We start from the raw sequence: 24,058 nt of genomic DNA, 5'->3' as shown, positions 1-24,058 counted from the left end.
TAGGGGACAAGAGAAGGTCTGGAAAGTTCTTCCTAGATACCTGTCCTGTCCAGCCCTTTGCCTACTTCTGTGACTTGCATCTTCCTCTCAGGCACAATATATGAAGTAGATAAAAAACCACATAGTCAATTGAATCCTAGCCCATGTTGGGTCACTTGTCAATCTAAGTGACAATGCAGGGATTTGAACCTATGCCATTCTGACCCCAAATCCAGAACATCTGGTGATAAGGAATAGAGAAGTGAGTCCCATGCACCTGAACAGGATCAGGACTTGGTAAAGGACAATGAGCTTCTTCTGTGTAAACAGAATGCGCCTACCTTCACCTCCATATTATCACCTCCTCCTCTGAGGAAATGCCTGCTTTTCAGAGAGAAAAACTGGGACCCAAATGAAACCCAAGCCCCTCCCACTCGAATCCCTGGGAGAACTCTCCAGGAGCACTGGACAGGAGCTGGAATCTCAACTCTGAAGGGCTATGAGCAGGAGGAAAGGGGAGACTAGGCCAGCGCTGCCCAGCTCTGCCCACCAGAAGTGAAGGTCTTGTGACACCAGAAGATGTTCCGAATGTCATCCAGCTTCTTCCAGGAGCCCTTGCGATCTAGCAGCCCTCGAATCTTCATGCCCAAGGACCTGATGAGGAGGGGAAGGTGAGAGTGGGGAGACCATGGGCTTCTCTCTGGAGAGAACTGGAAAGGTTAGTCCCAAGAATAGAAAAGTCTCATGACCAATGGAAGCTCTACAGCCTCGGGGTACAAATGCAGCCATCCCAAGACAAGTAACTACATGGGTATGTAAGGGTGGAACCCCAGACCCCCTCAGTGCAAATAGGCCACCTCACTGGGTTTGTCTTTGTGTGGGGAGAGGTAGGTATTAGTTTTGTTGTATGTTTCATTTGTGCCAAGATAAGGCTTAAACTCAGGACTTGGGCTCTGATCCTTTAGCTTTTTTCACTCTCCCACTTGAGCCACACCTCCATTTCGGGCTTTTTTCCTGGCTAATTATAAATAAGAATATCTCAGACTTTCCTTCCTAGGCCAGCTTTGAACCATGATCCTCAGATCTCAGCCTCCTAGAAATACAGGTATACCGACAAAAGCCACTTGGCACCTAGCTTCTCTGGTTTTTGTTTCTTTCTTTGTTTTTGTTTTTGTTTTTTTTTTCCAGTCCCAGGGCTTGAACTCAGGGCATGAACACTGTCCTTGTACCATTAATGGCTTCTTCTGTGTATGTGGTACCAAAGAATCAAACTCAGATCTTCGTGCACGCTAGGCAAGCACTCTTACCACTAGTCCAAACTCATGGCCAAAAAAGAATGACTCTTTTTTTTTTTCTTTTGCCTGTCCTGGGGCTTGAATTTAGGGCCTAGGAACTGCCCTTGGGCTTTCTCAAGGTTAGTGCTCTGCCACTTGAGCCACAGCACTACTTCCAGATTTTTCTATGTATGTGGTACCAAAGAATCGAACCTGCATCTTCACGCATGCTAGGAAAGTACTCTACCAACTAGGCCAAACTCCTGGCTCTCCGGGGTTTTGACTTGCTTTCTCCAAGTGTCTATATTATCCCAGGCTTTACCTAGCTCATCCTCTGCCTTAAATATGAAAGCGTCATCTGCCAAGCCTGGCTAGACCATGAAATTCCCCCATCAGCCTCGATGTTCTTCCAGCCCTGCAGCCCTGCCCAGGCCCCTCTCTGGGTTTTTGTCCTGAAGCCTGAGCCACTTTCAGCTGTTTGCACACTTCACCAATCATAAACACATGGGATTGTCCCACTCCATTTTTCTGTGCTTCTTCAACTTGTTCTTCCCTCCAAGAATTACCCTGAAGCTGACTGGAAGTAGTTTCTGCCTGTAATCCTAGCTACTCAGAAGGCTGAGATCTGAAGCGCATGGTTTGAAGCCAACCCCACAGGAAAGTCCATGAGGCTCCTACCTACAATTGACAATCAAAACGCTGGAAGTAGCTCAAGTGGTAGAGGGCTATCCTTGAGCAAAATACTCAGGGAGAACACTCAGGCCCTGAGTTTGAGCCCTGGCAGCAGCACAAAAAGAAAAAGAATTATCCTGGACACAGAGATCCCAGAGAGAAGGGTCCAGCTTGTGTCCTGGCTTCTTCTAGGCCTCCACCTGGAGCTCCTACTAAGATAGCCAGGGGAGTCTCCCACTCCTACCAGGGCAACTGATTCACTGTCCCCAACCTGGATTTGGATAGGACCTATCTACTGCCCCCTCAACTCTTCTCTGTCTCTGTCTGTCTGTCTGTCTCTATCCCTGTCTGTGTGTGTGTGTGTGTGTGTGTGTGTGTGTGTGTGTGTGTGTGTGCAGTCCTGGGGCTTGAACCCAGGGCCTGGGTACTATCCCTGAGCTTCTTTTTGCTCAAGACTAGGACTCTACCACTTGAGCCACAGCACCACTTCTGGCTTTTTCTGTGTATGAGGTACTGAGGAATTGAACCCAGGGCTTCATGCATGCTAAGCAAGCACTCTACCACTAAGCCACATTCCCAGCTCTCATCTCTTCTCTCTTGCCTGCTTCAGTCTCATCTCTCTCCCTACAAGCCCCCTTTGACTAGCTGACCTTTTTGCTCCCCAGGCACCTAGAAGGATTAACTAGATTCCTCTCTCTGACGTACCACACTTAGAGCCCCAACTAGTGACTTTAATTATCAGTGACCATTACTAGCTGCTAATTCTGCTCAGCCAAAGACCATCTCAGCAAATAGCTGGGTGCCAGTAGCTCATGAGTCCATGGTGGGTGCCTGTAAAACCTGAGGATCACTGTTCAAATCCGTGGGACTCTTAGCTCCAATAAACTACTCAGAAAAAGCTGGAAATAGCACTATGGCCAAGAGGTAGAGTGCTAGCCTTGGGCAGAAGAAGCTTAAGGACAGCGCCCAGGCCCTGAGTTCAAGCCTCAGGACTAGCAAAAAAAGAAAGAAAGAAAGAAAGAAAGAAAGAAAGAAAGAAAGAAAGAAAGAAAGAAAGAAAGAAAGAAAGAGAATAGAGTACTACTATTAAGGACTATTAATGAAGAGATTGTTTTGTGCTTGGTGCTATTTCACTTCATTCTCCTCAAAACCAAGGATGTAGGAATAAATGTGAGTGAGAAAATGGCTTAGAACCATCCCCCCATCCAGTCCTGGAGCTTAAACTCAGGGCCTGGGCACTGTCATTGGGCTTTCTCAAGGCTAGAGCTCTACCACTCGAGCCACAGAGCCACTTCCGGCTTTTTGTGTGTATGTGGTACTAGGAACCCAACCCAGGCCTTCGTGCATGCTAGTGAAGCACTCTACCACTAACTAGGTCCTGCTCCCAGCCCCAGGTTTCACTTTCTTGCAGCTTTAAGGCAAATCCCCTCTGTCCCACTCAACCTGGTCCTGCCAATGGTCCCCGGGACTGGTGCTGTCCTGACAGGAGCAAGGAAGGCAGAAAGACTCAGAGACTGAAAAAGGGGAAGCCTGATGAAGCTCTGGTGGGAGGGAGACTGGGAACAGAGAGAGGCACTGGGAAGACATCAGGGACAGAGAACAGGAGAGTGGGGAGAGCAGTGGCCTCACGCAGGGAGGGCATTGAAGATCAGCGAGGCCGTCTTGGTAGCTGAGTAGCGAATGTTGGGCTCCATGTGGAGCAGAGATGGGATATCAATTTTCATGGGCATGCCAGGCAGGTACCGATTCCCAGGGCTGGAGACGCAGAGGAAGGAAACAATAGATGGAAACCAGTCAATGCATTCCATTCCCCTTCAGTCCTCCCCTCCATCGAGTCCCCCAGTCTCCCCTTATTCATGGTTTCTCTCCTGCCCTTTTAGCTCCAAACTTGAGTCAACCTCCAGTGTCCTCTCTGCTAGACCCTCTCAGGCCCATCCCTGGTCTTCCTCTGTCCTGACCCTTGAGTGAAACGACGCTTGTTCTAGACGCTGACTCCTCCCAGGCTGCGGGGTCCCACCCTCCCAGCAGAGCCTTGCCTCCTCCCCCAGCACTCCTCACCTGTCACCCTCATCCACACAAGGTGCTGTCTTGGTCAAAGCGAAGTTCCTATCTGACTCCATCTCTTCAAAGCTGCTGACATCCACCATCCGAGGGAAGCCAGGGGCATAGATCTTCCAACTGTCCAGAGAAACAAGTAGAAGCCGCAGCTGAAGGCCAGGACCCAGAGTTCAAGCCACTACTCCTAGCTACTTGGGAAGAAGAGATTAGGGGACCTCAGATCAAGACTAGTTTAGGCATAAAAGTTCCAGAGGCTCTATGTCAACCAATAGGTGTGCACAGGGCTTTGTGCCTCTATCCCCAGTGACGCTAGAAAGCACAAGAAGGATTATTGTAGTCTAAGCCTGCTTGCATTGAGATTCTCCTGCAAAAATAACCTATGTGAGGTCCGGTGCTGGTGATTCACGCATGCGATCTCAGCTACTCAGAAGGTGAGATCTGAAGATCACGGTTCCAAGCCAATCCAGGCAGAAAAAGTCTGTGAGACTCACATATCCTATTAACTATCAAAATATCAGAATGCCAGAAGTAGAGCTGTGGCTCAAGAAGTAGAGCACTGTCCTTCAGTGAAAAAGCTAAAGGACAGTGTCCAGACTCTGAATTCAGGCTATAGTACACACACACACACAACACACAGAGTCAGTGTGGCCAGGCTCACACCTGTGATCCTGGTTACTTAGGAGGTTGAGATATGAGAATTATGGTTCAAAGCCAGTCTGTGCTGAAAAGTCAGTGAGACTCTTATCTTCAATTAACCAGCAAAAAGCTAGAAGGTAGAGCTATGGCTCAAGTGATTGAGTGCCAGCCCTGAGCAAAAAAGAGAAACAAGAGTACAAGACCCTATGGTGGTAGCCTTGAGCTGAAGAGCCAGGGAAAGTGCCCAGGCCCAGAGTTCAAGCCCCGTGATCTACCAAAAAGAAAAAAAAAAAAAGGTCAAGACCCTTAGTTCAAACCCCAGTCCTGGAACCAAAAACTCAATTAATTAAATCAGCAATGCAAAAGGCACTGGAAGCGTGGTTCAATTGGTAAAGTACTTACAATGTAAGATCCTGAATTCAATTCCCAGTACCGCTGCCTCCTCATTCCCCATTATTCCCTCCCACAAAAAAAAAAACAAAACAAACAACACCAAAAAGAACCTGTCAGTCCATGCTTGTAATAAACAAAAGTCTTAGATTTTTGTGTGTATGTGCCAGTACTGGGATTTGAACTCCAGGCGTAGGTGCTGTTTTTCAGTCACAACTCCACTTCTGGCTTTTTGGTACTTAGTTGGAGATGAGTCCTTGGTCCAGTGCTGGTGGCTCATGCATGTAATGCTAGCTACTCAGGAGGCTGAGATCTGAGGATCTTGGTTTAAAGCCAGCTGGAGCAAAAAGTCCATGAGATCTTATCTCCAATTAACCACTAGAAAACTGGAAGTGCTCAAGGTGGTAGAGCACTAGCCTTGAGCTGAAGAGCACAGAGACTCAATCCAGGACCAGAGTTCAAGCCTCACAGCACACACACACACACACACACACACACACAACTACAGATTAAAACTCCAGTTTCATTGTAGGTGACAACAATTGGATTTTCTCCATAAAGGCATTGGACGTCAGATCAAGATAGCTCCATTCTCTCTTTTTCTCTCTCTTTCTCCTCTCTTCTCCACCCCTCCCCCTTCACTTGCTTTATCTCTTTTATTCTGGGGATCAAATTCTAAAGCTGTGTGCAAGCTAAGAACTAGCTACATCCTTAAACGCCAGGGTAGCATTTGAGAACAACATAAAACTTTTTTTTTTTGCCAGTTCTCAGAGCCTGAGCACTGTCCTTGTGATTTCTCAAGGTTAGAGCCCTACCACTTGAGCCACAGCACCACTTCCTGCTTTTTCTATGTATACGATACCAAGGAGTCCAACCCGAGTCTTCGTACACGCTAGGCAAACACTTTTACCATTAGGCCAAACTCCTGGCCCAACGTGAAGGTAATTTTTTATAATGAGATTGAAAACTAGATTATATTCAAGACAGTTGGAGGTTGCATATAAATTGGCATGTTATTGGACATTTTTTCTGATACCAGGGTTTGAACTCAGGGCCTATGCTTCCCAGGTTTGTGCCACTTTAGCCACACCTTCAGCCCATTTTTTGTTGTTGATTAGGCTTTGGTGTTGGAGATCAAACCCAAGGCAGGTGCATGTTAGGCAAGAGCTCTACCCCTGAGTTACAGCTTATTGATACTGGTATTTGGGGTCCAGACATACTATTAGTATTAGAAGAGATTAGGTTTAAAAGAGAGTCCTAGCCAGGTACCAGTGGCTATTCAAGAGACTGAGATCTGAGGATTGCATTCGAAGACAGCCCAGGCAGGAAAGCCTATAAGACTCTTAGCTCCAATAAACTACTCAGAAAAAGCCAGAAGTAGCTGGACTCTGTGGCTCATGCCTGTAATCCTAGCTACTCAGGAGGCTGCGATCTAAGGATCACAGTTCAAAGCCAGCCCAGGCACTAAAGACCGTGAGACTCAATCACTAGTAAAGGGGAAGTAAGGGTGTGGCTCAAGGGGTAGGGCAGTAACCTTGAGCTGAAGAGCTCAGGGATAGCACCCAGGCCCAGAGTCTAAGTCCCATAACCGACCAAAAAAAAAAAAAAAAGAAAGAAAAAAAAGATGAGCCAGGTGCTTGTCATCCTAGCTTTTGAGGAGGCTGAGATCTAGGATGGTGGTTTTGGTTTGAGGCCAGACCCAGAGTACAAGCCCCATGACCCATCAAGAAAGAAAGAAAGAAAGAAAATTAAGATGGAAAGAAAGAAAGAAAAAGCCAAAAGTGGTGCTGTCGCTCAAGAGGTAGATTATTATCCTTGATAGTACCCAGGCCCAAAGTTCAGGCTCCCCCACCCCCATCCCGAGAAAAAAACCAGAGCCTTGATCAGAGTTGGGTCTACCAAGGTTGGAACTAAGGTCACAGTTAGGAGCAAACTAAGACTAAGGACAGCACAAAGATGGAGAAAGCAGTCCGATGACACCGGCCTTACCGGTAGCATTCTTGTCGGGCCTGGATTTCCCGTTTTCTATGATCCAGAAGGAGAGGAAGGGAGTCGTGACAAATAGTTCTCGCTGTGGGAAATGAACATTAATCTTCATATCAATCGCTTTTCAAATAATATCCCTTTGGGCAAATATTGCCTGAACTCCCTAGCCCTGACGCTCAAAATCTATCCATTGCCACGTGAGCTGCCTGATGGTACCTCCAAGTCCTCTGTGCATTTATCACCTGAAATCCTAGCTACTTGAGAGGCTAAAACCTGCAAATCACAATTTGAAGACAGCCTTGGAAGAAAAGTGCATGAGACTCTTATCACCAATTAACCACCAGAAAGAGAAAGATAGACAGATAGACAGACAGACAGACAGACAGACATGGGCTGAGAGTGTGGCCTAATGGTAGAGTGCTTGCCTAGCATGCATGAAGCCCTGGATTCAATTCTTCAGTACCACATACACAGAGAAAGCTGGAAGTGGCACTGTAGCTCAAGTGATAGAGTGCTACCCTTGAGCAAAAGAAGCTCAATGGCAGGTCCTGGCCCTGAGTTCAAGCCCCAGGACTGACAACAGCAACAACAAAATACTGCTGATAACAACGGATGAACAAAGATGTTTTGTACTGTGCTGATCAGTGGGGTCTGATAATCAGGTCAATTAGAAGCTCACTATTGGCTGTGGGGTAATGTTTCTTGCTGTCCCTTGACCTTGAATATCCATCTCTTATCCCTGACACTCATCTCAACATGTGGCTAGAAGGAACAAGGTGGTCAGGCTTAGCATCCTTGAAAAGACACCTAAATTCAACAAGAGATCGTAACTCACCTCCTAGGGCCTGGAACCCCACTAAAAAAAAGTCAAAGTGAACAAGGTACCAGTGGCTTATGCCTATAATCCTAGCTATCTGGAGGACTGAGATCAAGGATCTTAGTTCAAAAGCCAGCCCAGGCAGAAAAGTCTGTAACACTCTTATCCTAAATTCACCATCCAAAAAGCTGGAAATGGAGCTATGGCTTAAATACTAGACTCTCAGCTCTTGAAAGAAAAATGATAGTACCCAAGCTGTAAGTTCAAGTTCCAGAATGGCCCACATAAAAAAAAAAAAAGGAAAGAAAAGCCAGAAATAAGTGATAGGGCTTGAATTAAGTGACAAGGCTTAACAAGGCCTGTCCAGTACAAGTAGCTAAATATTCTAAGCTTTTCCACCCATGAAAATCCTGCTTGCAGATAGATTGATCCTCCTATGAGCCCCAGAAGAATTCACTGTGGGGTTAGGCAATGGGAGACTGTGGAAAGCAGAAGGTTTGGTATGCCCATGTATTGCAAAACTGCGCCCATCTGCAGGGCCTCCTCAGTAGTAAATGTTGCCCAGAAGCCCTTGTGTTTCAGGCTTTAGTGGCACCATTTTTCAGAACATATCTAACTCTAGCCACTGTGAAACACCCTCCCCCCCACACACACACACCAATTCCAAAAGCCATCTCTGCAGTTCTGCACAGCCCCTCCCCTGGGCCCACCTGTTCCTGGCCGCAGCTCCATGGTGCTGTAGCCTTCAATCCACTGATAGCAGGGAAAGGGGACAACAGTGCCATCCGGTGTCGTGACACTGACTTGGCTGCAGTACCAGGAATCCTTGCCGAAGAAGGCATAGCGCTCCTTGTCTAAGCGCAGCAGCAAGAGTTCTCCCAGCTCTGCTGGACAGCGCACCTTATATTTCTTTACCTGGGGAGAGCAAGTAAGTGAGAGGCAAGAAGCAACCAGAGGCCATTGCAAAGTGCATTGATGCCTCTCTGCTAAGCTATGTAAGCAAATTGTATGAATGGGAAAAAGGCAATCATTCTTCCAAACAGAACCAGATAACACCCCAAATATGTAACTATGGTGCTGGAATTTCCTAGCTTCCTGGGCCAGCAGAACACCTTGTATAGGACACAACACTAGAGGGGCTGGTGAAAAAGGCAAGCAGATTCCCTCCAAAGAAGAAGAAACCAGGCTCAGGGAGAAAGAGACTAGACCAACGCCTACCACCAGTAATGGGAGGAGCCGAGAAGCCAGCCAAACTCCCGAGGTTCCTCTGCACAGCCCTGCTTGGGTAGGTTTATCATCCCACCCCGCCCCCAGAAAGGTCAGGGGGCCACAAAGGAGGCCCCAGCAAGCATTCTAAGTTTCGTGGGATTTGATTAGTCCACCCAGAATGACCCTCCCCTCCGCCAGCGTCTCCCCCCCCCCCCGTGTGTGTCCTGCCCCTGAGAAGTTCCACCTGCCACCCTGGTACTCACCGATCCCTTGGCAAAGTCCCTGCCCACTCGATCCAGCCTCTGCTTGGGGCTCTCACCACACGTGCCCACCAGCGTGGCATATATGTTGTCCATTGTGCCAGCCTTCAGGTAGGAGCCAGTAGTCACACAGAGGCGGTACACTGCCATGATGGCACGGTGGTAGGATGCTGGACACACACAGCCGCCGCTGGCCTGGAGCTGGTAAGTGGCAAGCCAGGCAGAACAAACAAACCACTTGATGGAGGGCCAGGAGACGGGTAGGTCTGAGGAAGGGCCCAGCTGTCTCTGGGATACTCCTGGCCCTCTCTCTGTGTCTGTCTCTCTTCTTTTTTTTTCCCTCTCTCTCTCTCTCTCTCTCTCTTTCCCAAACTCCCCACTCCGGCTTCCTCTCTCCTCCGCCCACAGTCTGGCGGCCTAATACCTGTTTGCGCCTCTGACACAGCCGGTCCCTCTGGGTGGCTCACCCAGATGAGTATGGGTCCAGTGAGGAAGGAAGGGAGGGACCAAATGGAGATAGGTGACGCCTGTGTAATGGGGACACTGTTCCTCTGTCTGCCAAGGAGCCTAACTGATGCCAAGGGGCTCCTGCTCACCCATTCCTCAATTGCCCCCGACCCTTTCCTTCAGCCTCCCAATCAGAACAGCGCAGAGCATTGAATTCCTACCTGTGACTCACGCATGTGAGCCACCCTATACACCGATGAGCTGCAGAAGGTCATAGACCACAGGTGACCACAGCCACAGGTGAGTGAGTTACACCGCATCGCAGCTCAGGGAGGGCGGTAAAGAACAAATCCCCGCCACCCTCCCCACTCACCCCCCGCCCTCCACCCGCCCAGATCGCCCCGAGCTTGGTTTCTCCCAAACTTAGTTTCTCCCTAGGACTAGGGCCCATCAGATGAACAAAGCAGCGTCCTACATATAGCACCAGAAGGCCCCGCGAGGCGCTCGCTCCCCCCTCGGTCCTCGCTGCCACCGCGGGACCGTGGGCGGGAGCCCCGAAGCCCGACTCCGGGATCTGATCTGGGTCTCCGGGACCTGGGAAGAACTTGTAGGCGGGGAAGCTCGTAGCCCGCAGCGGCCCCCGGTGGCGAGACGCGGCACCGCAGGGCTCCCGCCTGCGCGGGGACGCTACCAGCTCTACCCGCTTCCTCCGGAAGGTTTCTCTGCAGTCTTCCGCGCGAGCACGGTTCGTTCTCGGTTCCATGAAGCCGCAGGCCCGTTCATAGAGTCCTTTTTTACAGAAGGGAGAACGGGAAACTGCAGAGCCCGGATAGCTCAGTCGGTAGAGCATCAGACTTTTAATCTGAGGGTCCAGGGTTCAAGTCCCTGTTCGGGCGATTGTGTTTTTCCTTTGGGGAGCCACAAGATGCATTTCCCTTTTGAAAAGAAGTTGAATTGAGTCACAGACGTAGTTTCAAGAATGACGAGCGGAGAAAAATTTGGAGTTATAGTCACTAGTTTAGATTTTCTAGTAACCATATTAAAGAGTAAAAATAGGTAAAGTTAATACCGTCATACTTAATCCAGTAGGATTTTATTTGAAATTGTAGTATTTTAAAATTAGTATCTGAGTGAATTTTTCTCTTTTGTATAACTTTCAGCCTCAGTAGCCAATAATAAAAAGGAATTCAGATTTCAGGTGCTCAGTAATGGTGTCTACAACATACAGCAGCAGTTGTTCCGTTTTCTAAAAAGGACGAGCTATAGGGGGAGGAGTGCAGGCAAAGGAAAATATACAGTAATGTATAGAATTGCCGAAAGGCGCTGCATGCGTCGGGTTCCATGGTGTAATGGTTAGCACTCTGGACTCTGAATCCAGCGATCCGAGTTCAAATCTCGGTGGAACCTTAGCTTTTCTTTATAGATAGTAACATTTGATTTTCTACCTTACTGTTCGCTAATAATACCAGAGAATATGATCAATGGAATAAAAGCTAGAATTTTTTTTAAAAAATACTGATCATGGGTTGTTGTAGTTTATAGCAGACCCTAAAGGAGAGTTTATTTTTTGGTGGGTCATGGGGTTTGAACTCTGGGCCTGAGCGATGCCCCTGAGCTCTGCAGCTCAAGGCAAACAAAACGCCTTACTCCTGGAGTTATAACCGCACTTCCCAGGAAGAGAATTTTGAGAGATAAAAATATTTGTAGACATGTTTAAAATGGAAATAGGTATTTAAAAAATAAATCCTAAAACCTGCTTTGGTTGCTTGCCTTATTACATCATAGATCTAGTTTATCTGGATTGAGACACATGCACAAATACTGTGTTCTATGATCTGGTTCAATGGTGCTCATAAAACTAAGAGCCTTTTGCTTAAAGTCACAGGTAGAGAAGTCACCAATTAAATTCATTAACTTTGCTTAGGAGAAAAACTCTGGCCTGGCAGCGGTGGGATTCGAACCCACGCCTCCGGAGAGACTGGAGCCTAAATCCAGCGCCTTAGACCGCTCGGCCACGCTACCTGCATGCAGAGCGCCGGTCCATGCTCTCTTCCTAAGAGAGTAGAAGCAAAAAGTTGGAGTTAAAAACCATTTTAATCAGATTTCTACTCCTTTTCTTTCCCGCATTTTTTAAAAGAAAACCGCGAACTCCGACACCGCGCAGTAAGTTCCCGAAGTCACAAGACCCGAGCCAAAGCAAGCAGCAGCACACAGACCATTGCAACAAAACACCTTTATTTGGTGAGATCGTATCTGGAAGCGGCGCGCGCCAGGCCCGGTGGCGCTTCCCAAGCGGGCGGCCAGAGCTTGGCGCTCGCTCGCTCGCTCGCGCGCTCCGGATCGGGTGCTCCCCTTCCTCGTTCCTCGCACCACTGCAAGCTCGTCCTTCCACCCGGCTCCCAGCAGCTTTCCTCAAGACCCTAATCTGGCGCTCCGGGTATGCCCCGCCCAATTTGTACGCAAACGCTCCCCGGCCCTGCCCCTTTTCCAGGCTAGTACCAGTAAGCTTCGAGACGCCGCGGCCCACCAGGTGGCTCTGTGGCGCAATGGATAGCGCATTGGACTTCTAGTGACGAAAGAGCGATTCAAAGGTTGTGGGTTCGAATCCCACCAGAGTCGGTTTTATTATTTTTTTTTTGTTTTGTTCCCTTGAACGGCGTTTGACTAAGAACCGCATCCCTTCTCCCTACCCCTAGCTCTAATGCTTTCCACTTGGTTTCATCTCCGCTCCCTTCTCTTCGTTACTTACCTGGATGCCCCAAGACTAGGCCCGTGGAGTGCTGGACTAGAAGTGGGCGACAGAAGGGGAAAAGGAAGTGGGCGTGGACGCCAAGATAAAGGCAGGCCCCTGGCTCGGGGACACACGGGGATCGAATAACCACTTTATTCCATGCCCTAGGGACTCGGGAAGGGACCGGGACCGGCCTGGGATAGAGGGTACAATCCTAGACATAGGGTCGTGGCGTAGGGAAAGGGGACAGGAACCAGGGAAATATATATTTATATAGATACTCTAATATAGACCACATCTCACCCGCGCGCTGAGCCCGCGCGCCCCGCCGCCCTCCCCAACACCTCGCCCTGACGCCCAGGTCCCTCCGCTGCCCTCGGGCTGGAGTCTCTACCCCTCCCCAGCCTCTGCCCCCGTCCCCTCCAAAGCTCAGGGCCAAGGTCTCCAGAAAGCGGGCGGAGGGAGAGGCGGGGCCTTGGGCGCCCCGTCTTGTCTGTAAGGCGGAGGTGGCGGCGGCAGCAGTCCGGTGAGGGGCGCTGGAGCGCCGGAATCCCGGGCGCGAGGGGAGCCGTGGGAGGGGGACCAGGCGCAGCGCGGGCTGGGGGAGCCCTGGTGCGCTGGGGGGCGCTGGTGCAGCGCCTGGCCGTGGGCTGGTGCGGCGGGGTCCAGCGTTGGGCGTGGCGCTGGAGGCCTTAGATCGAGCGGCTCGGGCCGGGGCGGTTTGGGGCGCAGATAGCCGTGCAGCGCGGAGTAAAGCTGGGCGCGGGCAGCCGGGCTGGCATCTTGCGCAAAAGCCACCAAGCGAAGCAGGCACTCGCGGAAGCCGGACAAGTAGCAGCTGGCGAGCGCCTCGGCGTCCTGGGTTGGGGATCGGGGAACCCCTGAAGCCGCCGCGGCGGGTGCAGCCGGCGGGGAGGACCGGTGGGCAGGGCGGGGGCCCAGCAGGGGTCAGGGAAGGGGCGGGGCGCGGAGATTACCGAGGTCAAACAGAGGCAGGAAGCCGGATGGATGGATCGAGGTGGGGAGACGGAGGAGACAGAGACAGACACGCGCAGGTGTTAGTACCCAAGCCTGGGAACCCAGCCTACCGACCCCCCCAACCCTCCACCCACCGCGGGGCCCGCCCCCCAGCTTTCCCGGCCCGATCCTCCAGGGGTCCCCCCCCTGCCTCCCTCCGCAGCCCCACCGCCGCGCTATACCCGGGGGCTCCACCCGGCTTCGCTCCCTCAAGTAGCCCACGGCGAACTCCAGTATCTCAGCTTTCTCCAGCTTCGGGTTCCGGAGGTTCTACAGGCGGGAGGGGAGGGGGCGCAAAGACAGAAAGGGGTGGGGAGACAGGGGGGAAGTGGCAGGGGGAAGAAGGGAGGGAGGGCCAGATACGGGGGCTGGGGAGGGGGGCCCGGGACGCACTTGCGCGCTGCCCGCAGAACGCGCGGCCGCGTGTGGAGTGAGACGCAACTGCCCAACCCCACAGGATGGAACCCGGGGAGGGAAAAATACCGGCAAAAGCTGATGGGTGGGGGAGGGGACACTTAAGAGACCCAAAGGGTGAGGCCGACCCACTCTGGAGCGACATTTATAGAGCCAGATGGGAAACTTGCAGACCCACGGGGAGACGAAGAGCTGAGAGCTAAAGGGGTCTAGGATGAGACTCCAAGGACGCGCGATGGGGCCGGGGTTGTCACACACACACACACGCACGCACACACTCCCTGAGACGCGGGGACGGAGGCTGGGGGGCCGAGGCCGGAGGAGGGACTGACCTGGTCCCGGGTCCGCTCCAGCAGCAGCAGCCTCAGCTCTTCCAGGCTGCGGTTGATGCGGTCCCGCCGCCGCTTCTCCACCAGCGGCTTCAGCATCTGTGACCAGCGGGAAAGGGAAAGCAGGCCGACCCGACCGACACTCAGCGCGGCCGCGCCGGCGCCCGGACCCCACGCGGCGAGAGCCGCCGCGCGCCCCGGCCCCACCACCTGCCTGGGGCCCGGCGCACTCGATCCCTCTCCGCTCCTGACCCCCTGCCCTCGGGTCCGATCGTCTCCGTTCTCCTCTCTGCCTCCCGTCCTCCTTCCCTCTCTGCGTCTCGTCCGAGAACTTGGGGTCCCTCTCTGAGCCTAGGCAAGTGGGCAGGACAGTGCCAGGCTCGGAGTTGGCAGCCCTCGGTGAAGAAGGCGACAGGCCTAGCTCGGCCGCCACGTTTCTTCTCCTCCCGCCAACTCGTCCAGGTGGTCACCCTTGTCCGTGGCTCCCCTAAAATCGCCCGCAGCTCTCAGAGGTCCGAGCCCCCGGCCCCCGGCCTCGGGGTCTTCTCCTGGAGACTGGCTCACGGTCCGAGAGCGCTGAGGCCCCGTGCTCCCCGCGCTTGGCCCCTCCAAGCCCAGAGGCGTTGACCCCGGTTACTCAACCCCGGGCCCGGCTTCCGCCCACGCGGGGCCTGCTCGGACTCTGCCCTTTGCTTCCTACTTTGCAGCCAACTCCCCCAACTCCAGGCTGCTTAGATCCCCCCCGCCGCCGTGAGCCCCCCTCTTTTCCCCTGCCTGGCACCAGGCTTACCCCCACCCCCCCAGTGTCAGGGCTCAGGTCCTGGGACGGGGGGGGGGGCCCTCGGCTCCTTGCCCGCCAGCCCCTCACCTTGGGGCCGTCCCTATTCTCAGCTCGATCCCGGGTAACCATTGTTCCTCCGGACCCTGGCGTGGACCGGGTCCCTGCCTGCCTGCATCCTTATATCCTGCCTCGCCAGGGTAGGAGGGAGAGGGCACGGTCCCGCCCCTTTCTGCACCTGGCTGCTGCCGGGCCGAGACCCCGACACGAGGCTCCCGGAAGGACGAGGAGTGAAAGGGGGCGGAGAAGGAGCTGGCCCAGGAGTGTGGGAAGCGAGAGGCGTGGGGCCCCGGCTGGCTGGAGGACCATAAGGCTGTATAATGAGGCGGGACCCGGCGAGCTGGAGAAGGGGTGGGGGGTAGTCGGAAGTGAGGGAGTTGAAGTGATTTAGGGATGAAATTCAGAGTTCTAGAATGGCAGCGTTCGTGGAGGCTCCACAAACACTGAAGTTAAAAGTTGGCATCTTGAGCTTTCTACACTCCATATTCTGTGTCTCCCCTCAATTTCTCTCCGGACTCAGCAATCCCAGTGTGTGGGCAGATTCTGACTCAACTGGTGTTCTGCCTGGCAGTGGAGAAGAAACCGATCTAAATCCACACATAATTGTGTGTGTGTGTGTGTGTGTGTGTGTGTGTGTGTGTGTGTGTGTGCTGTTTCACCCTGTTGTGTTCCAGGCTAGTACTCTACCACTTGAGCCACTTGGAGTTTTTGGCAATTTATTGGAGAAGAGTCACTGACTTTCCCATCTGGGCAGGCTTTGAAACCATACTCCTCAGGCCTAAACTTCCTGTGTAGCTAAGATTATTACAGGAATTGGCCATCCTCACCCAAGCTCTGATTAAGTAGCTGGACAAAGGGATTTCAATTCAGTATGTCATTTTAGGAGCACACTGCATCTTGATCAGTGCCTCCCCCCCCCATCAGTTTTACCCCCCCCCCACACACACACCTGTCTACTGTTCTAGGCTGCGCCAGTTCTTATCTGAGACCTGTGGGAGAGGCTGAGAGTCCCTGCAGATCTAGTAAAAAGGATGTGTCATTAAGTAGCTAGTATAGAAGCAGAATGAGCCAAGACGGCATGGAGAATGGCCAGAGGAAGAAAGGTCAAGTCTTTCAAGCATACATAAGAGTGGAGAGATCTTTTTACTCACAAGCATTTAGTCTAAAACTAAATTTAGTGAGCAAATGCATTCATTATAGTCAATGCTCCTTATAAAACAATTGAACTAGTAAGTGTTCAAGAGGGATAGGAGGGGAGGGAAACATTTAGAGCGGTAACTGATGAGACAGCTTGCACTATGCCCGAAGTACTTACTTCTGAAATTACACACACACACACACACACACACACACACACACCGTGATTGTAGCAGAGAAAAGAAGAATGATTTCCCCCAAAGAAATAAGAAAAAGGGGGTCCAAGAAGGGGGGGTGGTCCATACCCACCTCACACCAAGAGCACACGACTCTCTCTGCAAAGGATGGAGTCTTGGAGATCTCAGGAGGAAGTGCCTGAGAAGATAAATCCGAAATTTAATGAAAACAGGAATGCTGGCGGGAAGGAAGGCACGGAGCGAGGGTAACCAACTCCGACGGAGGTAGCTGGGAGGTCGTAGACGTGTGCGGGCCTCCTCCAAGCCCTGCATATCTTAGGGTGGTTTTTTTTTCCTTCTTTTTCTTTTTTCTTTTTTTTTCCTCTGCAGAGGGTGTGTAGTCAAATCCCAAGCGGAGGGGCCCAGACCTGGAGAAGGATGCTCCCATTTGGAACCACGACCCCCGCCCCCCCCCCCAGCAAATCCCACCTCTCCCTACCTCGGCCAAATGGGACCACAGATGTGTGGCCCCGCAGCCCCGCGGCCCCCCTCCTTGGGAACCTGGTCTCGAGTAGAGTTTTTCTCACCTGCACGCGAGGCTCGGGGCCCGGGGCTGTTCGCACCCGGGTGTGGGGCCGCCCCTAGCCATATGGAGTAGCTTTATGACCCGGTGGCCGGATCCAGGCCGGATCAAGAATGACCTGGCGCTCCACCTACGTCAACCGCTCCCGGCCACTCCTTCCAAGCGTCGACCGGCTTGCCGCCGCCTCTGAGACACTCAGATAGAAAAATAACAAGACACAGTTCCGTCTGCATTGGTGGTTCAGTGGTAGAATTCTCGCCTGCCACGCGGGAGGCCCGGGTTCGATTCCCGGCCAATGCACATACTTGCTTTTTAGTATTCTTTCCCAAAAAAGGACACAGGCAAAGCAGTAAACAGGCATAAACGTTATTATTATTATTAATTATTATTTTCATCTTTTGTTTAGTCATTTCTACCTAACAAATTCTGACATTTGACTCGTCTCAGAGTTCAAAGTTTCGGGTGAGAACTTGTGATTCGGTTTCCTCTCATGCCCCTTCTCCCGGCTCGGGGGTCCCGAAGCCTCCACACCCCTCCCTCCCGCCCTGGGCCGTCCCTGCACAGGCGTGACCCTGAGAAAGGACGGGGCTCCGGGATCCCCTCCGCGGGGGGCCCCCGCGGGTGCGAGGCGAGCCCTCCCATTCTCCTCCCTCCAACCCCGCTTCTTTCCGCCCTCTTCCTCCCCAAGGCCCCGGGGCCCTCCAGGCTCTTTTTCCCTCTCTCCAGCTTGGGGTTCCCGCAACTGCGTCTTCGCCTCCAGCGGCCCGGCTTGGGGTCCGCGGCTCCAGCCTCTCGGGTCTCGTCCTCTCCCCGGGTCTCTCCGGGTCTCTGTCACGGCCGGGGGATCTCTTCCCTGCGCTCCCACGCTCCGGCCCGCAGCCCCGGGGACGCTCCCCGCCCGCTGGCGCCCCGGGGGCCGACGCCTCCCCGCCACGCCCCCTTCCCGGGGCTTTGATCCCGCACGCGCCGGCGGGTGGCGGGCGAGGGGGGGACGGGAGAGGGCGGGGCGCGCCACCACCTGCCGCGGCCTCCGGCGAGCCGCACCCGCAGCCCGGATCTCCCGGATCGGGGCCTGGCTTCCCCGCTCTCTTCCGCCCCGCCCCTCGCTGCCCCGCCTCCGGGCTCCGCTCCGCTGAGGCTGGGTGGCGTCTCTGGGTTCTGGTCCTGGCCCTTTCACCCGGGGTCATCTGAGTCCAGGTCTAGACTCGAAGCTATGACACTGGCCTCAGAAGGAAACTTTCTTTAATGAATTAATTAATTTAAAATTTAAAAAATAACAGGGGTGGCATCTAGAGATGTCTGTGTGCGCATGCGCGGTGGAGGCATTTATTTATCCACTCCCCAGCTATATGCGTCTATCTGCGTACTGTTGTTTAGAACTCGGGGTGACATTGGGTCTGGGTTTTCCAGGGATGGGAAAGACAGGAAAAAGAATCCAGAAAGCAAGAAATCATATAGGATAGTTTCAGATGGTTGCAATGCTGTGGGAAGGGGTGTATGACAATGCACGGTGGCAATCACTTGAGAGTGAAGTACCGCCTTACTCTTGACCTCTGTGAAGAGGTGATAAATGCTCAGTGTGGGTCAGCCATGAGCCCAGGCAGAAGCATTTATAAAGACCCTGAGGTAGCAAAAGGCTTTTGCTGGTGAAAACTAGCAAAAAAGGAGCAGTGAACCTAGGAGAGAGAGAAAAAAAATGGAGTAATGGAGATATAAAGGGACCATTTCACCCAGCCTTGAATGTTCTTCTGGATTTTGGGGGTTAGTCTAAGCGCAATGGGAAACTTGTGAAGACTCTTCATCAGGAAGGCTCTATTTTCAGATTCCACTTTAAGAAAATCACTTTGGAAGCTGGTTGCCAGTGGCTCACGCCTGTAATCCTAGCTACTCAGGAGGCTGGAATCTGAGGATCAAGGTTCAAAGCCACCCTGAGCACAAAAGGACCTGAGACTCTTATCTCCAAGATAACCTCTAGAAAATGATAAGTGGGGCTTGGCTCAAGGGTAGGGTGGTAGCCTTGAGCTGAAGAGCTCAGGGACAGGGACAGCGCCCAGGCAAGTTCAAGCCCCGTGATGCATTCCCCCCCCCAAAAAAAATATATATGTGTGTATATATATATAGATAGATAGATATCACTTTGGAGACTGGAGGTGTAGTTTATCCGCAGAGCACTTTGCTAATATGTCTAAGCTCATGGGTTTATCTTCAGCACTCCAGTCGATATCATAATCATCATCATCATCATCATCATCATCATCATCATCATCACTCCTGAGCTGAGCTTAGTCACCTGTTGTCCTATCCTAGGCACTGAAGGTCAAGGCCAGTACTTGGTCTTGGCATCCTGGCTTGATCCATTAAGAAAGGGAAACAACCCAAGAGAAGTAATTCTTCCCGCACCATACCCCTGTCATCCCAACACACGATAGGAGAGGATCTTCCCTATCCACTCACCCTTCTTGTCAGCCAGAGAAAGTGCTAAAACTGCCTAAAATCATAGCTTCTCTAAAGGCTGAGATCTGATTGAGGCTCAATACCAGCTGGAATAGGAAAGACCATGAGACTTAACCACCAAAAAGCCAGGAGTGGTTCTGTGGCTCAAGTGGTAGAGTGCCAGTCTTAAGCAAAAAAAGCCAAAGGACAGCTCTTTAACTTCAAGCCTCAGTATTGGTGTGTGCACGCGTGCACACACATGCTATAGGTAATTTGAGGAGAAAGGTGTGAAATAGTTATCTTGAAAAGTAGAAAAAGTGGCTCACACCTATAATCCTAGCTACTCAGGAGGCTGAGATCTGAGTATCTTGGTTCAAAGCTAGTCTGGGCACTAAAACCGTGAGACTCTGATCTCCAGTTAACCACTAGAAAAGTGGAAGCGGAGCTGTGGCTCAAGGGGTAGGGTAGTAGCCTTGAGCTAAAGAGTTCTGGAACAGCGCCCAAGCCCAGAGTCCAAGCCCCATGACCAACAACAACAACAACAAAAAAGTAGAAAGTGGGGGCCTGGAGTTTGGCCTAGTGGTAGGGTGCTTGCCTAGCATGCATGAAGACCCAGGTTTGATTCCTCTGTACCACACACATAGAAAAAAGCCAGAAGTGGTGCTGAGGCCCAAGTGGTAGAGTGCTAGCCTTGAAAAAGTCCAAGGACAGTGCTCAAGCCCAGGACTGGCAAAAAAAAAAAAAAAAAGTAGAAAGTACTGGTCTGGGTACAGTCTTGAGCTTTTTTGTTCAACATTTTCACTCTGCCACTTGACCCACAACTCCAATTCTGACCTTTTAGTGCCCAGGCTGGCTTTGTACCATGATTCTCAGGTCCCCACCTCCTAAGTAGCTAGGATTACAGGCATGAGGCACGAGTGCCTGAGTGAGAAGAGATTTTTCTAAGCAGCCAAGAGCCTATGTAAGATATAATACCACCAGTTACCAAGTGCACAAGCCAGCCAGGATACTATGAAGCTAAGAAATACAGGGTTTCTGACTTATACAGACCCCCTACTACACACACACACACACACACACACACACACACAGAAAGTAGGATCCAGCATTGTGTTCATAGGACTATATGCTTGCATAAACTCTACAGGCATTCCATAGTCTAACCCCAGTGTTGTACAGTTTCCACTCTGATGAACTCTCCCCATGAGGTGGGCATGGCTATAGACATTTTAAGATTAAATAAAACGTGTAAATTGTTTCAGTGTTGTTTCCTTATATATACATGTAATGTGTCCAATATCTTTTTTTGCCAGTCCTGGGGCTTGAACTCAGGGCCTGAGCACTGTCCTTGGACTTTCTCAAGGCTAGAGCTCTACCACTTGAGCCACAGCACCACTTCCGGCTTTCTGTGTATATGGTAACAAGGACTCAAACCCCAGTCTTCATGCATGCTAGGCAAGCACTCTACCACTAGGCCAAACTCCCAGTCCCCAATTTCATTTTTTTTCTTTAAAATTCCATAGAATCTTCAAGCCTTCATAACCTAGAGCTGCCTCTTCCGAGTGACAGTAAGCAGTAGGAGAGGCTGGGTGATTTTCTCTAGCTTGTGGCTGCCCTGCACATGTAGTCTGAGGATAGTTCTGCCATTATTCCCAGCATGCCTGGATCTAAGTGTGCCAGCAGGGCTCTCCACATGACTTACATGTCTCTATATCGTGCACGATTTCATCCATGTACACAGTGGCCTCATGGCATGTTATGGGCATCCGAGAACCCAGCATCCTCTTGGCTAACCTCTTAACAGTGAGCCACACTATGGTTTGGGAGAAGAAAGCTCATGTCTCAAGGCTAGCAGAGCCTTGACTGGCACAGGAAGAGACAAAGACCCCCCCACATACACACACACAACTGGTAAACTGTCCTTGCTTCCCTTGTCCAGAGGTGACAGCTGCCCACATGTAAGTTCCAAGGTTTTGCTCCTCCTCCATTAGTTCTTCAAAGAAAAGACTGGCTTTCTGGGATCCCTCCCTCCCCCTCCTCCTCCCCTACCTAGGTAGGGAAGTTCCTAGAATGCTGGGTCCTGAGAGTTAAGGGATTAAGAAGGAAGAGGACCAAGGAAAGAATCCAAGTGTTGAACAATATGAGCCAAGCTCTCCTGGTCCCGCCTTCCTCATTTGTCTTTGGTGGGAAAACTGAATAATAGAGGTGTAATCACAAATCCAGGAAGACTAAGGGAGACGGAAGCCCCTCCAAACTGTAAAACCTCCAGAAGCTGAAAATTAAGCCTTTGTATGTATGTGCCAGTCCTGAAGCTTGAACTCAGGGCCTGCACACACCCTCTCTGAGCTGTTTTGCACAAGGCTAGTGCTTTATACTTGAGCCACAGGTCTACTGCTTGCTTTTTGGCAATTAATTGGAAATAAGCATTACATAGACTTTCCTGCCCGGTCTGGCTTTGAACCTCAATCTTCAGATCTCAATTTCCTGAGTAGCTAGGATTACAGGCATGAGCCACTAACACCCAATAAGGTGGCTCTGTGTATGTGTGTGTGTGTGTGTGTGTGTGTGTGTGTGTGTGTGCATGTGCACACATGTGGGCAAGTACTAAGGCTTGAATGCAGGGTCTGAGTAGAAGTACAGGTTTGATTCACTGTGCCAAGTTTGGCTCTGATGGGGACAGAGATGCCTAGTTGGAGGGGGTTCAAATCCAGAGACAGTAAATATAACTTGCGCTTGTTGTACAGAGGAGCAGAGAAATGTTATAGCATGTCACTTTGTTTTTCTGGCCTTTTCCCTAAATAGTTATAACTCAAATACCACAGACCAGATAATTTATAAAGAACAGAAGTTTAATGCTAGCAGCTCATGCCTGTAATCCTAGCTACTTAGGAGGCTGAGATTTGAGGATAATGGTTCAATGCCAGCCAAGGCAAGAAAACCCATGACACTCTTTAATGAGTCACTAAAAAGCCAAAAGTGGAGGTGTAGCTGAAGGAGTAACACACTAGCTTTGAGAAAAGAAGCTCAGAGACCTCAGGCCCTGAGTTTGAGTCCCAAGACTGGTGTGCACACACACACACACACACACACACACACACACACACACAGAAATTTATTTAGGAGTCATTATGCTAGAATAACCCGATAGAATCTTAACCTTAACGTGGCAGAGCGCACTCTGAGAAGAGCAAGCACAAGCTCGCTGGCTGGACTCATCTCCTCCTTCAGCTAGCATCATGGGAGCAAAGCTCTTATGCCTTTATCCAGCTCACAGGACGTCTCCATCAACATGTAAGTGGAGGGATTGTTTCCAGCACAGGAACGAGGGAAGGACACAGTCCAATCATTAGCAGCAGACTGGTTGGTTATTCAAAATGAGAGAAATTACAATGTAGGCTAAGATAGGCATATTTTCCTTCTTCCAGCAAAGGAAAATTTGATGGTACAGAGAAAAGGATAAAGTCCTTGAACAGGGTAAAGGGAGTAGGAAATCTGGTGGGCGTAGAGGTTGGCCCTAACTTAATGGAATTACTCATCGTTCAGTGGAAGGGTCTGTAGTAAGGGACCCGGGTAGGTGGTAGACAGGTGCGGTCGTGAGGTCCGCAAGCTGAAGGTGGAGGGCAGCTTGGGTTTGAATGAACGGCTTCTGCAGGGCCGCAGCCCGCGAGAGGGCGCTGGCGAGCCGGTCCCGGGCGCAGGGCCCGCGGTCGGCTCCACCACCTGTGCTTCCCCGAAGTCAGACAAGACGAGAAAACAATAGGCTCCCTCGATTTCCAGCGACAAAACCACCGACGCTGTGAGCAGGATTCGAACCTGCGCGGGGAGACCCCATTGGATTTCGAGTCCAACGCCTTAACCACTCGGCCATCACAGCCGCGTGTGGCCTGGGTCCTGCGCAACTATTGCTGCCGATCCCGGCGCCCGCCTCCGGCTGCCCCACCCTCCCTGCTTCGCCGAGCGCGCTGGCCTGCCCGGGGCCGCGGCCCGACGGCGGCCTCCGCTTCGAGGATTCCACCTTTCCGCGAGAGCCACAAAACGAGCCCCACCATCCGAACCCCGTCGCCCCGCCTCGTCCCCGACTGAACGAGCGCGCTCCCACATGCACATTAAAAGTGCACAGGGATGGATGGAGGCTCAAACAAGAATCTTACAGCTGGGGCGACCTAAACGTTGAGTCTCAGCAATAATATACAACTGCCCTAGGCACCGCTGGGATTCGAACCCAGGATCTCCTGTTTACTAGACAGGCGCTTTAACCAGCTAAGCCACGGCGCCAGTGGAGGAGGTGCTCGACCCCAACTTAGATCAGCTGTGACTTGGTGCCGGTGACCAGACTTCAGGGAGCGCCCGCTGAGCCCCGCCGCGTCCCCCTTTCAGGTTCTGAGCCAGCGTCGCCACTGCGCCCCCCTTCTCGAGTCCTGGAGGCCGATGTGACCTTGCAGGGGCCCCCGGACTCGGTGTGCCCCGTCTGCCACCTCAACTGACCGGCTCGGCGGTCATCATGAACCCTCCCAAGCCGCTGAACAGCTTTGACTAAATCCGGGCAACCCTCAGCAGCCTCTCATCTCCCTTGCCTGGACAAACCCCGAGGAGGGAACCCAGAGAAGGGGACGGGAAGAGGCCCAGGTTCACTGGGGACAGAATTCTCGCTACAGACTTCTTCAGGGCAACT

The 24,058-nt window shown here is 51.8% G+C and overlaps 2 protein-coding genes and 7 non-coding genes across 11 annotated transcripts in view; 4 read left to right on the top strand and 5 right to left on the bottom strand.

Annotated features, from left to right (window-relative positions):
* Aloxe3 (arachidonate epidermal lipoxygenase 3) overlaps positions 1–9,902 on the bottom strand; it is a 29,305-nt gene extending 19,403 nt beyond the window's left edge. The window contains exons 1-6 of the mRNA XM_090349607.1: positions 9,285–9,902; positions 8,523–8,727; positions 6,999–7,080; positions 3,984–4,103; positions 3,555–3,680; positions 530–633 (exon numbers count right to left, since the gene is read on the bottom strand). Of these exons, the coding sequence (XP_090205733.1) occupies positions 530–633; positions 3,555–3,680; positions 3,984–4,103; positions 6,999–7,080; positions 8,523–8,727; positions 9,285–9,431 (784 nt within the window). The 5' untranslated portion in view covers positions 9,432–9,902. The remainder of the gene's footprint in view (positions 1–529; positions 634–3,554; positions 3,681–3,983; positions 4,104–6,998; positions 7,081–8,522; positions 8,728–9,284) is intronic.
* Positions 9,903–10,551: 649 nt separating this feature from the next.
* On the top strand, positions 10,552–10,624 carry Trnak-uuu (transfer RNA lysine (anticodon UUU)). The gene has a single exon. It is a non-coding gene; the product is annotated as a tRNA-Lys (tRNA).
* A 439-nt stretch (positions 10,625–11,063) lies between these two features.
* On the top strand, positions 11,064–11,135 carry Trnaq-cug (transfer RNA glutamine (anticodon CUG)). The gene has a single exon. It is a non-coding gene; the product is annotated as a tRNA-Gln (tRNA).
* A 533-nt stretch (positions 11,136–11,668) lies between these two features.
* Positions 11,669–11,750, bottom strand: Trnal-uag (transfer RNA leucine (anticodon UAG)). Its single transcript has one exon. It is a non-coding gene; the product is annotated as a tRNA-Leu (tRNA).
* Positions 11,751–12,081: 331 nt separating this feature from the next.
* Hes7 (hes family bHLH transcription factor 7) lies at positions 12,082–17,069 on the bottom strand. 3 transcript variants are annotated; one of them, XM_090351589.1, is made up of 5 exons: positions 16,958–17,069; positions 16,504–16,569; positions 14,223–14,318; positions 13,659–13,746; positions 12,082–13,340 (listed from the first exon to the last, which is right to left on the bottom strand). In XM_090351589.1, the coding sequence occupies exons 3-5, from the start codon at positions 14,316–14,318 to the stop codon at positions 12,889–12,891; spliced, it is 636 nt and encodes a 211-aa protein (XP_090207715.1). In that variant the 5' UTR covers positions 16,504–16,569; positions 16,958–17,069; the 3' UTR covers positions 12,082–12,888. The 3 variants fall into 3 exon arrangements, with proteins under 3 accessions (XP_090207715.1, XP_090207714.1, XP_090207716.1); XM_090351588.1 differs by lacking the exons at positions 16,504–16,569; positions 16,958–17,069 and adding an exon at positions 15,088–15,129; XM_090351590.1 differs by lacking the exons at positions 16,504–16,569; positions 16,958–17,069 and adding an exon at positions 14,690–14,759.
* Trnar-ucu (transfer RNA arginine (anticodon UCU)) lies at positions 12,261–12,347 on the top strand. The gene is given in 2 exon segments: positions 12,261–12,297; positions 12,312–12,347. It is a non-coding gene; the product is annotated as a tRNA-Arg (tRNA).
* Positions 17,070–17,182: 113 nt separating the features above from the next.
* On the top strand, positions 17,183–17,253 carry Trnag-gcc (transfer RNA glycine (anticodon GCC)). The gene has a single exon. It is a non-coding gene; the product is annotated as a tRNA-Gly (tRNA).
* Positions 17,254–23,178: 5,925 nt separating this feature from the next.
* Trnas-cga (transfer RNA serine (anticodon CGA)) lies at positions 23,179–23,260 on the bottom strand. Its single transcript has one exon. It is a non-coding gene; the product is annotated as a tRNA-Ser (tRNA).
* A 327-nt stretch (positions 23,261–23,587) lies between these two features.
* Positions 23,588–23,661, bottom strand: Trnat-agu (transfer RNA threonine (anticodon AGU)). Its single transcript has one exon. It is a non-coding gene; the product is annotated as a tRNA-Thr (tRNA).
* Positions 23,662–24,058: the final 397 nt, after the last annotated feature.

This window comes from Megascapheus bottae, chromosome 17 (genome assembly GCF_031878675.1).
Source record: "Megascapheus bottae isolate mThoBot1 chromosome 17, mThoBot2.hap1, whole genome shotgun sequence".
NCBI classification, from domain to species: Eukaryota; Metazoa; Chordata; class Mammalia; order Rodentia; family Geomyidae; genus Megascapheus; species Megascapheus bottae.
The sequence above is the reverse complement of the archived record's forward strand: the minus strand, read 5'-3'. Positions and strand labels throughout refer to the sequence as shown.